General features: G+C 38.7%; 1 protein-coding gene across 2 annotated transcripts; it reads right to left on the bottom strand.

The window, feature by feature from the left end:
• Positions 1-1,372: 1,372 nt before the first annotated feature.
• ADPGK (ADP dependent glucokinase) lies at positions 1,373-11,696 on the bottom strand. Of its 2 annotated transcripts, none has more exons than XM_075208329.1 (7): positions 10,721-11,696; positions 9,921-10,146; positions 9,054-9,116; positions 8,097-8,217; positions 7,805-8,001; positions 7,126-7,224; positions 1,373-3,681 (listed from the first exon to the last, which is right to left on the bottom strand). In XM_075208329.1, the coding sequence occupies exons 1-7, from the start codon at positions 10,945-10,947 to the stop codon at positions 3,139-3,141; spliced, it is 1,476 nt and encodes a 491-aa protein (XP_075064430.1). In that variant the 5' UTR covers positions 10,948-11,696; the 3' UTR covers positions 1,373-3,138. The 2 variants fall into 2 exon arrangements, with proteins under 2 accessions (XP_075064430.1, XP_075064431.1); XM_075208330.1 differs by having other exon boundaries at positions 1,373-3,678; positions 10,721-11,695.
• Positions 11,697-13,203: the final 1,507 nt, after the last annotated feature.

Below are 13,203 nucleotides of genomic sequence, written 5' to 3'. Positions count from 1 at the left end.
GACGGAGAGGGGGGAATACCAGTAGAGACAGTCATTTTGAGAGCTAAACCAAAATTCATAAGAGTGCACCAAATCAACTCACTATGAAGTGGTGTTGTCAATTGTTCCTAGTAAAGTGGTAGGCTGTACTCTTGGTGAATACTGGCTCAGTTCACACCGTGATCCCCTCTAGGGCCGACGCTGCCATTAGGCAAAGCTAGGGTGACAATGGTTAAGGGGGAACCTGAAACACTGAATGAGTGACATAGCAGCCAGCAACATCCTACATGTAAAGCTGCTGTTCCTTCAGTCATTGCTGAAGTGTGGTGCTGGCTATAATGTCACAGCCAAGCACCATACTCCCTTTCTGAGGAGACGAGGATGCTGCGCCCCACCTGCCAAGGTAAGAAGCAGCAGGGGTAGGTTACGCTCCTTTCCAGGGAGCACTGGCCCGGACTGCCTCCTCTGTGTGTATGCTATGGGTGCCCTTTGACAGATCATACTGCAGTGATGTATAAAGAGGCTGCAAACAGTAAACCTGTATCTGTTCTTTGGGCTTGACATGATCTGCCATGGAACAGTTTGCTGTGACTTGTATGTTTTCTGGCTGCTGTGAAGAAGAAAAAACTGTTGAATGAAGAAATCTGCTCTTAGAGATAAGGTCAGATGTGCAAAATCAGTTTGAAATTATGTGTTCATTTTAGATATATGTATATGTTAAAACAAGTGTATTAAAGGCTCACTCTACTGTCCTGAAAATAGTTACCCAAAATGCCTAGTAGGGTCATTTTTACCTATGCAAGTTTGTATCTGACTCCTAGAATTTCTTACATACTCTCCGTAGCTAAATGTCTGGGCTTCTCTTCAGCTTACATTGGTTGTATAGATAGCCACTACAACTGATGGAGAACATAGTGTCTACCCTCCCACCCTCATTATTTTACACAATATCAATGAGATTTCAACACAGCGCATAAAAGAGCTATTGTAACCGACGGTATAAAATCTGAGTGATGTACGTAATGGAGCTGGGTGTGTGGTCCCTTAACCTTGTTTCCCAACAGTTCAAATGGTTGCCTATGACAACACAGATAAACAATGAAGGGAATCCCAGTCATTAGAGTGTGTCTAACAAAGCAGCCAGGTCTTTCAGTGTCTTTTATTCAGCTAGCACCAACATATTCTACTGTGCTGTACAATCAAATAATTTAACGTGAACACAGGGAGAACATACAAACTGCAAGCAAATAGCAACCTGGCGCAGCTGAGCACTGTGCTATCTGTATATTATAGTTTATATGTAATGAAATCTTTCATAATTGTATTAGTTTTTTTGTTGTTGTTCACTTAAAAGCAAGGTTAGACTCTTCTGCACCACCAACAAGGACCAGAATTTGATTAAGAAAGCAAATTTATTTTTAAGAAAAAAGTTACACAGTACTTCTCACAAATACGTTACAAAAGTAGGATTTTCCAATGATCCAAAAAAAATGTAACAAAGGACACCAAAACAGAATGGGGAAAATGGCAATTATCACATGAGGAAAAAGTAATCAGTGCTCCTACCAATCGGTGCTCAGACAAGACCTAGCTGCATGGCGCAAAATGTTATACCCTTGTATGTCTGCACCGAGTATGACACACGCTCAACTGTATGTATCCACATGCCTGATAAATAATGCAATCTATTCCTGCTGGATTATTATCAGGCTGGTTTTGCGTCCACACATTGGTAACAGCAGAGTGGACCTCGACCTTAAATCGCATGTTACAAGGCAGGATAAAAAGATACATAAATAACTGACGAAAAGTGTTCTTGTATAGAACTGTAACAGTAAAATAGTAAAATCAGTATGACTCAGCCACCAGTTGTCCATGCCAAGAAGATGCAAAGAAAAGAATGGGGAGTGTTGGGGCAATTAGTTAAGCTTAGGAAAATGACATTTATGGGGAAAAAACAGTCAAAAGTAGAATTTGCACACAATAATATAAAAAAAATAGTATAAATATTTTTGGTCCCAGTAATCCACCACAGCCAGTGGTTGGATGCATATAAACCAGAAATGGAGGTCAGGAAGCAAAGTTAGACCCGGTCAAACTGATACGCAACATTACAGTTCAGTTTCTTTAATATTCCAGAGATAATGGTTAATCTTCCTGTAAAGACTAATTTGTTGCCACAGAGGCTGTAAAACTATTACAGGCAAAGAAAACCTGTGGATCAGAGCATGGTATGAATTAACAACTGTTACCTTATTACATTATATTACTTTGTTAATGTATAAAATATTCAAATTTAATTCAATGTCTAACAGTTGGTACCAACAATAAGTTTAATACAATAAGAAGGATAATCTCATTTTTACTGCACAACTGCTTAGAAGCAGGTACTCAGATTGTGTTTTATCACATATTGCTACTGATGCCTTACGTACATATGGTGAAAATGTAAACACCTACCTGAAAAAAATACCAATGTTCTAAAACCCCATTTTCCAGTATGGTGGGAGGATAGACTGTTGGTAAATGAGAATGGCCAGGTGCAGCATAAGGGTACATACTCACTGGTGTTTGAGATGCATTTGGTAAGCAAGTAAAAATGTAAATCAAAAGCAAGCATGTTTTATCCACATTTTCCATGCATTTTAGAGATGACTCTCATTTTCAACTGGGTTGAGATGCAGCAACAAAACAATGAAATGTAATGCTTGAAATAACACACGTAAACGCATGTAAAAAATGATACTTAGTGTCGCTTCCATTTCCAGCCTTTAATTTGCTTTAAGTCTAACACCAGTGAGTATATAGCCTCTAATTGAAGATGTTGGAGCAGTACAACGGGACAGTATAGCAATAGTGTGCATGGGAAATTGCAAACCAGGATCAATACAAGGGACTCTCTTATATATTAATCCTTGTCCATAGTAAGTACATTTTGGGGTTGTTGGCACCCTGACTTGTACAAAATAATGTATATATGGGATAAACTACCTTATATCCATCCTTTTCCACATTTTGCATTCACTGACTCTCCAGTTAGGAGAAGGTTATAAAACAGTGAGCAAAATGGCTTTGAGCAGCCTTAAACTTGTTCTTAGACCCTTCTTGTCAATATCAGCAATCAGATGTAACCTGTGATTCAGTACAGTACATTGTTATTCACTGAGTCTTTGCCTCTGAAAACAACAAACCCTCTGCAGAGATAGCATCTCCCAAGCCCACTGTCCTAGTTGGGTCCTTGCAGACCAGCACTGGTGTGAAATGGAAGGTCACTCCTCCTTTACTCCACGTGGCCACTGGTTCCTTTGCGCTTACTCTGGCAGTTGGACCCATGTCTGTTTGTGATGTAGAAAATTCCAATGGGCTCTTCAGCATTACGCGTGAAGGTTCAATTATTTCACTAGCACAAGCCTGAGCTCCAGCAATCCGAGCACCTGCAGCTACTGCAGCTACCTGGTTTCCCCAGAAGCCATCAATGGTGGCAATAATATGATAGGCCAAAGTGTGAAAGTGGACTCTTGTAAGAACGGAGTCTCCACGACCAGAATCCTGAAGGATCCAAAACAAGATGTCACTCACTATTCCGACATCGGGGACTCCGGACCAGGTGGACAAGGTGGAGTGTGGACCAGAAGCTGACTGGCTGAGGAACAGGAGCTCCTGTTCATTGAGTCCCAGAGAGCTAACCAGAGGGAAGACCTGCTGGCCAAAAAACACAGAAGGATACAGAGATCTTACTATAAAAAAATGACAAGAATAATTTACTATATCAACAATAATTTACTGTATCAAAGTTCACATATATTACATTAATAATACCAAGCAATATTATCCTTGTAAATATCCTACAAACCAAACGGTCACTGAACACATTATCCTTCCAACAGTGGAATTGTGCATCTGATCTGCAGTATTAATCTGACCAGACTACAGCAATGTTACATAGTGCTTGAAAAAGTGGGATATTTTCATGTCAATGTTTCAAGACAGGAAGACTTCTTGAGACTGAATTTAAATTACAATTGAGCACTATTGTATATTTAAAATCTACTTCTAGAAGAGTTTGAAGTCATAATATCACTAAGGATAAAACAACTTTAGCAATCTGTGCAACTAAGTATCAAGGTTTGTCAAGATTGTTTATGAAACTTTATAACGAGTACTGTTTTATGTAAGGGAAACAATGGCTCAGAAATGAGCATAGGTCCACCTTCTACAGACACTAAACTAAACCTGGTTGGCGAATATCATGTCTGGGAGTAATGTCTGCAGATGAGACGTCAGCTTAACTTTGTGGCAGGACTAACACATTATATCCAGCAATGCAACACCTGAGACGAAAATACCATTTTAAAAAAAAATACTTGAAGCAGCACTCCCAGGTAGGTGGAAAAAAAAAAAATCAACCTACCCAGGGTGCCACTCACTGAAGCCCTGAGGACTGCTCAGTGCAGCCAATTTAACACTATGGTTCTTCTCACAGTCCCAGCCACGAACCAAAGCAGAGGGTTTGAGCAGGAGAACCAATCAGTAACCAATGACCATTTAAAAGTGGTGAACAGAAATAACACCCAGTGCAGCTTTAAGGCTTTAGTGATATGGGCTTATTGAACAGTTGTTTAGTTACTATATTCTAGCAGTCAGAGCAGGTGGAAGCTGTAGAAGTGACTAGTGCTGACGGTCTTGAATCCCATAATAAATGATACAAGAAAAACACAGGAAAACTGCAGTCATAAAATATTGGCCAATCACATTTTGTTAAAAAACAAAAACATCTAATATTAACGAGATACATAAACTGACTAAAGAAAATGTGTGTCACATCTCATGAACATATGAGGTAAAATACCATGTTAGGATCTGCCCGGACAAAGGTATGTACTACATCAATGCTGCGAGAGGTTCTTCTTCCAACGCACTCAATGCACCAAACAAAAGTCCATGCAATATACTTATATACTCGACAATGTGTTTTAGGACAATGTACAGACAAACAGGGCTTCACTATAGGCATAAAATTGTCTAATTTATAAACCCTTCCATCCACCACTATATATACCATTAAGTTCACTGAGAATCGATCTTGATATAGTGGAAATCCAATATATATTGAATGTTGAGTTGGAAAGAAATTGGTTGCTTTATATGCATTTTCAGCCTGCCTGTAAATTACCAGTATAATCTAAGTCCATAATTATCTCTGGTTAAACTGTGCGCATGAAATTTCATGCATCTTTGTATTTTTAATATTTGTATGTGTTCCTATTTTGGGTTTTAATAAAATATTTAAATAATGTATGTTTGTTTCACTGTGTATCTCTAAAATATTAGCCCCAAGCTGTAGCCAACTCTACGTTTATTTACCTGCGAGTCATTTTTTTGGCATTCCCTTGATTAGGTCTGTGGCTTCTCTTAACTTCGAGATTTTCAAATTTTATAGCAATGTACATCTATGCTCAGATATTCTAAGAATTATAAATTTTCTGTATAGGTGCAGTTGTACATCAAATTACAGAAAAAAAAGTCTGTCTGGTCATAGCCTTTAACTCAGGGAGTGTGCCCAACTGTACTATACCAAACAGGAGCAATCTGCAAAACTTCGTACATGGGTCAGGTCTTTGTCACTGAGGAAAATATTTTCCTAAGGTGGTCCCTCCCTCTAGCTGAAGGCCTGGGGTGGCTACTTAATGCAGCCATTTTCGCTGAAGCTCTGCAATAGTAATTATACTGTAATACTAATTAATTAACTGTTAACCAACGCGAACTGGCAGCAAGGGTGTGTGAGTGGAAGGACCAATAGCAAGCCACAATCTCTTGATTGGTGCTTGTGATTGGTCTTCCAGCTCACATGCACACACACTGCCCCCCCCCCCGTCCCAGGTTTTTGGCTGGGGCAGTGAGAAAAATGGAGGTACCCTGGGAAAAACATTGGTGCTTCAGCTAGGGCGAGGGGAAACATTAAGAAAATATTTTTCTAAGTGATTTTTTTAAAAGGAAAAAAATAAGAAAAGAACACTATGCGGAATCGAAAATGTTAATTCAAACTTTAAAATATTGCCTAAAAGTTCTAGAGATTAACACAAGAATTATGCTAAATCCTGGTTAGCATTACAAAAGAAAGCAGATACTAGACAAGTATGGGAATAGTCATAAGATGGTCAAGGTATAAAACTTTTACCTCACTACCTTTGAGGAAGGATAACAAGCTCAGGACACCACAGCACGGTGTTGGCGAGAAAGGTTAATGCTACCACATCAGGTGCGAAACACACTAAGCCAGAAAGAAGACATTTTTTTTTACTTCCTGAATGCCTAATAAACTTAAAGCTTCAGTTTAACTTCACCCAACCTTTATAGTGGTAAGGTATCAATGCCCAGAGAAGGAACACTATCACGTGGAGACAACACTTTCCAACTGCTACTGGACACTACAATGCATACACACTGAACTGTGGGCCGGTATGTCAGTTTTGCAAGAGAGCATATACAATTGGGAAGGATTGTAGGAATCCCTCTTCTGCCCGGTTTTCATAAGCCTTCAGAATGAAGCTGTCCTTCCTTATAGGTACAAAACACACAATAGCCGTTATATAACATAATTATTACACCAAAGAGATCCCCAGATTTCATTACATTGATCCATCATCCTTTTTTTTTTATATTGTATCACATTGTCAGCCAATGGATGGTTTTATTTATATCAAGCCCAGGATACCCATCAGTGTCTTACCCTCTTTGCTAAGGATAATTGCAGCAATTTAGACCTCCACATCCTGAGGAAGCATGACTGATAGTAGAGCAGACATGGCTCCAAACAAAGACCAAAACAAGGAAGTCACTGGAATCTAGGTATAATCCAGTCCAGACAGTAAATAAGCACCAAAAATGGGTAGGTTTGATCTCAGTGTGTGTGGCCAAATCGCCTACATTTAGCAAACTGGCTGAATGGCCACATGCACCTTTACTAACAATGTTGGCAAATCATTTCTTGCGAGAAGTCTGGGTTCTATCAGGTGTCCAGAGAAGATGTAATAATGTTATTATATACCCGTTTGTTTACATTTATTTTGTTGTCTTTCACTCAAAACGTATACATAACTACCTGCTTCTCTCACACACATTAGTTGAAGCCAGCTCAGTGGTTACCTGGTGGATGATTCCTCTCATTAAGTCCCCATCCGTCATACTTGCCAGCTCCAGATGAATGAGGACATCTGAAGGAACATCTGATAAAGCAATGGCAGCCTGGAGGTACATGCAAACACCAATTCAGTCTGCTACCCAGTATAGCAGTGAGTCGAGGAAAGTGTGATTAACACAAATATCAGGAAACAGAGAGATACCATATGGAAATGATTACAACTAATTACAAGTGATAGATATAAAATATATATATATATATATATATATATATATATACACACATATACACATACATACATACACATATATATATATACATATATATTTATACACACACACACACGATATAATATATATATATATATATATTTATTATGTGTGTGTGTGTGTATAAATATATATGTGTGTGTATAAATATATATGTATATATATATGTGTATGTATGTATGTATGTATGTATGTATGTATATGTGTGTGTGTGTATATATATATATATATATATATATATATATATATATATATATATAGTGATTACAGTGGAAATTTAGAAGTGGCAGTATGTGAATGGAATTGCCCGAAGCACCTGCCACAAAGTGTATGTATATATATATATATATATATATATATCAATCAAAACAGTAGTTAACTATATAATGCATGACACGCCTTCCTACCACCTTACCTCATGTAAACGACTGGCTCTCTTTTCCCGACTTAATCCCTCCATCATGTGCAGTCCAGAAAGAACCAATAAATTTGGCTGAAATTCCTCGAGACTGGAAAGCAGAACCTCCAGGGATGTCATGGCCCCATTGGACAAGTCATGGGAAAAAATAAACCTGCTGGCAGCTGGAGCATGACCTGAGCCCCACTGTTCCCCTAGAATTTAGGACACCATACCAAATTATTAATGTCCTTATCTTACATGCGCAACATACATACCATGAAGATCTGCACATAAACATGTTCTTTACCAGCTTTGTATTCCAAAATCAGATGATATTCATCCTGCTCCTGTAAAGATGTCGGTGGCACCAAGATCCGCTCATCTAGCAGTTCATGAAGCTTAGGGCCTACAGGGCCACAAAGAAGAACCTAAAGTGAAAAAGACAAAACACACCTTATATGCGAGCTAAAGACTTCACAACAAAAATATTCTATTCTCGGTGGTATAATGCTGAACGCAAATCCGGACTCCTCATGCCTTAAGGGGCCAAAGTAATATGCAAATAATGTATATATATATAGCCACTGGACAGATCACTTACTCAGATGAACAATGCTGTTTTACCGGTATTCAGCACTGCCCTTAAATGCATGAAGACACCATAGAGTAATATGAACATTGTGAAGAAAATAATGCAGAATAGAGGTATGTACTGCACTCTAATGTATATTTCTGCACAACACCAATTGCAAACAGCATCTAGTAGCATACACTAAGTGGATAATACTGCGTAGGGTTGCATGCAAAAAGAATCTGTTTATGGAAAATCGCCAACTATGTATAATGATGAAAAATCATATTCACAAGGGCAGATTTAACTGACAGCACTACTCTCAAAAGTAACTCAGCACTGTCAGTACAGTAATATCAACGCTGATTTTTGCTCACAGCTCTTTGAGCCGCGGGTCGAAAACTGCGTTACAATTTCTGTACTAGCGGTAATAGTGCGCAGGCTGCGTTACTTTCGTGAGTAGCGCTGTCAATTGAATCTGCCCCATAGCAGTAAATTAATTGTGTAGGCTGTTAAGAATTTAGTGGTTATGATCACAGACAATTATGCATACAACTAAAACGGAAAGCTTACTCCTAGTAAAACATACTATGGACACACTTTTTCTGACAGCTTCACTCTACAGAGTTAATATTAGTACAGTCCAAGAAGAGAAAAGCTGGGTGTCAGAGGACATTGCTGGGGCTATTTTACCTCCACATCAGAGTGAGTTGCCAATCTCTTAGCAATAAGAGCTGCATTTCCTCCAACAAAGTGCTAAAAATAAAGGAGAAAACAGGTCAATGACTCATAAACAGTGACAATTGCATATTTAACCTTGTAGAAAAGATGTCCAGGAAAAATAATTGTTCATAGCTTGGTATGTGGCACGAAGGAAGCCTCCAGCCATTAAGTAGTTAAAAATAGAGTCGCTAGATTTATTAGGTTATTTCCCCCTATTATCATGCGAAAGGTCTGCATTTAAGCATAATAATGAAATCTATTAATACAAATGTATAGTGATTCATTTCACAGGACCAATGCACCTTTGGTGTTTAACAATAAACAGCTCCATTATAAAAATGGGGTTCAGATTTTCTGGAAACTATTACTAATCATATGAAAATACAGTTCTTAGACAGTCGATCAAATCCAAGTATTCCTCTATGGGCATTTATACATTTTGGAGAAGCTAGTATTTGCCAAGGAGTTTGCCAGTTAAAAAGAAAATGTCACAGTTCTACAGTTAGCAGGATATGTTTACATATATCTGGCATAAATGCACTGCACTAGTTCTTTTTAGGAATGTTAAAAAAATTCTAATACAGACACAAAATTTTTTTATTTACTGAGACACATCAAAGTAACAATAGTTTATGTATAATATTTGAATATTAGCAAGTTTATATACAGAAAATAAAAAAAGTTTATCCTTTTAAAACTGGACATTTTCCAAACGTCAGTATTTCTAGTACTATAATACTCTTGTTTATTTGCAGAAATTACCACCCACCCTTCAGGAAAACGTAGACTGACATTACATGAAGCACACAGATATGATACACTGATGCATTGTGTTACCTTGGCTCCTGGGTCCTGTGAGGCAGTCTGCGAGATGTGCTGAAAGCTGTCAGCATCACTATAGAAACGTTCAGCTGCTGCACCACGCTGCATGTAGTGCAGAAACGTAGCAGCTAGCTCCTCCTGTGTGTTAAGGACTGGGTGATCTCCCCCTGCATTGGGGTGCAAACCCAAAGCTTGCAACAAGCTGACTCCTGAGACCACCACATCAACACATGCATTTACTCTGCAAAGATAGGAAAATAGTTCCAAGTGCCAGTTGTAAACCCAAAAGGTCAACACCTTGATTGTACAATAAACTAAAAGTTTAACAAACATCAAAAAGTTAAAAATAATTTGAATACATTGCAAAGTTCAATCATATTATTTTTACAAACTTAAAATTGTAAATCATTAACAGCTATTTTCTATTCAAATGTCAATTAACTGGTATAATACTTTGCTTCCTATGAGCAGCCCTAACATCAGTTTGTTTCAGTAAAGCATTTGTCTTCCAGAGTTGACCACTTTGGTTCCTAATTTCACTTCCTGAACCTTTATTATCAATTTCATAGTTCCTCTTGCATGTTCAACTGAAGAAACTGATGACTTCCTTGGTTTATCCAATGATGATCATTAGGTATATTTAACAGTCACCATCTAGGCATCACACATGCATTGGTCATTTAACATTAAACTTGGTAGTCACAGTAAATACTTGTTAATAAACGGAGAATATTCCCAATAAACAAATGAACACATAACAAATGAACAGTTACAGTGTCATTGTTTGCAATGATGGGTGATCAGTTTATACTCACCCCACTGCTACCTTTCCCCAATGTTTGGCAGGTGCTACAATGAGCTGGTCCCATGCAGCAGAAAGAGCTTCTTCAAAGGATGGAGTTGAGGAGGTTTCCCTGGAGGAGAGACTTTGCAGGGAAGATGACAGGTAGCCCAGAGCAGCCTCTGGGATGTCAGGCTGTAGATGATGCAAAAGACCCACTGCAAAGGCCAGCAAGCCAACACATACGGTTTTGGCCCACATTATGTGCAAGTGTAAAGTTGGATTAAGTCAACTATTAACTATCTACTAAATGCAATCTTATTTTACTGCTAATTTAGCGGTCAAGAGAACATTGCATGCTAACAAGTACACTAGTAACTGATTATACAGACACTGACTAGTAACACTCTGTCCATAAATCCTTCAACCAAAGTACCATCCTAATAAATCTTATTAGAAAATTACACAAGCCGCTTAGTAATCAGACAAGTAGCCGGTAAACATACTTCTACTTATTATACCGACTGTGTTCATTTACTTGCAACACAAATATGGAATCTATAAACCCTACATCTACCAAATCACACGCGATTGTCTCGTATCAACGAAAGCTTCTAAAGAAAACCCGACAAAACACTCAGCCCCGGCCCTTCACAATGAATGAATGAAAGTGGTGCGGATCAACCAGCTCCGAGTTCCCGGTTGGCAATCCCTCTTTCTAACACCGCCAGCAATTCTCTGTAGCTCCTACGAGCGCCTGCAGCGTAACTGAGGTCTGTGAATTGATAGGAACGTAGCCGCACAAAAAGGAAGAGGTTGTCTGCGTCTTCCAATCAATTTCTCAAGAAGGTCACCTGAGGGGTTTGACTTGCGGAGCAAAGTGAAAGCGAGGCGTGGTACGCACTAAAGGCTTAGTAATGTCCACGTCATCAGCTACCTTTATATAAACTCCCCCGAATGCACACAGCAGTTTGTATGAATACGAACGAACAGTCAAACTGCTGTACGAGGCTTCTCGAGGGCTAAGCTATTTGGCGGAGGCGGCCATTTATCTGAAGGCAAAATATTATTTCACACGTATTCAAAAGCCTTCAACAAAATGACTTCTTTAGTCGCTACACGGCGTGCTGAACAGCTCGATCTCTTGTAGAAATAACGCCATCAGTTTTGAATAGAGGCATTGTTCAGATGCACGCCGTCATATGCTCTGCACTTTGTTTGATTTTGCTGTAGGGTATTTGTCACGGTTGGAAAACAATGTTTGAAAATTGTTGGTTGGTTGGTACACGTTCCAATATTCGGCGTTCTCATTCTATCAACTGTCAGTGTTTTTGCCCCTGAAATTGAAAAGTAGAAACTCTGAATTACAAAACAAGCTCAACCAGTTTACGGGAAACCGCAAAACAAGCCAAGGAGGTGTAGTAGCCTGTCATTGTAGGATGCCTTTAATGCTAATTAACTTCAATGAGGCAAAATAGGAAAGTATAAAGCTTAGCTTTTTCCTGTATGTATATTTCATTACATATTGTTAGGTTAATTGGCTTTTACCAAATTTTGGAATTACTATGTTAGTGTGGTAGACAATTTAGATAGTAAGCTCCACTAGGCCACGGTTTGGACTGATGGGATTGAAAAGCCTACATTATATGATTGCACTTAATAAATAAAAGTTAATAATAATCCTCATATAAAGGGACAACAAATGCCTATTAAGAAATACTAAACTGAATTGAAGAATTGTAATCTCCATAAGCAGTTTGAGGGCAACCATGATATTGTAGCCCAGATAATTAGGGCAATTCCCTTACAATGGATACTCCAAATTCCTTTTTATGTAAATGGACCGTGATCCTCATACCTGATTCAGTGTCTCTTAAGGACGTTACAGATAAGTGCATGGATTGTCCCTTGAAGGTGATTTTATCCATGGAAGTTGCAGCCTTTCGTCCTACCTTTGCAATGGCCTGATTGACTAAAAACATGGTATGTTGGGTGGAGCAATTTCTCCCAAGGAGAAGGCATCTGGAAACATCATTTTAACTTATGGCCAGATCAGAGAAGCTGCATTCCAATTGGGACAAGCAGCCCCTGATGTGGGTAAGCTTACAGCCTAATTTTCTGTCAATTCTACTGTGGCTCACTGAGGTTTTAGGCTGAGGTCTTGGTCATTAGAATCAATTTAAAGAAATCTTTGATTTTTACAGATAATTTTCTTTTTTGGTTCAGATCTGGAAAAGTTTGTGTCCCAGATGACAAGGCAAAAATATATTTTGGTACTTTCAGCATTGTTTCCAGAGAATATGTCCTATAGCTGCAGACAGTTTCTGCCTTCTGTTTTCTCTGGTCCCATAACCACAAGGACCTTATTCTAGCCCAGGCCTTGTTTGCTTGGTTTTGGGTTTTTTTGGATGCAGTGTGGTTGTTTTTATCCCACTTGATGATATCCAGTTTCTATTCTATTCTTTTGGCATACCATTGATCTCAAAGCTATGAACACTTTCTTGAAACACCAGGGCT

This window comes from Mixophyes fleayi, chromosome 4 (assembly GCF_038048845.1).
Source record: "Mixophyes fleayi isolate aMixFle1 chromosome 4, aMixFle1.hap1, whole genome shotgun sequence".
Classification (NCBI taxonomy): domain Eukaryota; kingdom Metazoa; phylum Chordata; class Amphibia; order Anura; family Limnodynastidae; genus Mixophyes; species Mixophyes fleayi.
This window is presented reverse-complemented; position numbering and strand designations above follow the sequence as displayed.

Coding starts and splice junctions, on each gene's coding strand:
- ADPGK (XM_075208329.1), bottom strand. CDS start 10,947: ATGTGGGCCAAAACCGTATGTGTTGGCTTGCTGGCCTTTGCAGTGGGT. Junction 9,117..9,920: donor CACAGGACCCAGGAGCCAAG/GTAACACAATGC, acceptor CTTTATTTTTAG/CACTTTGTTGGAGGAAATGC. Junction 3,682..7,125: donor TGAGAGGAATCATCCACCAG/GTAACCACTGAG, acceptor TTTTTTGGCCAG/CAGGTCTTCCCTCTGGTTAG.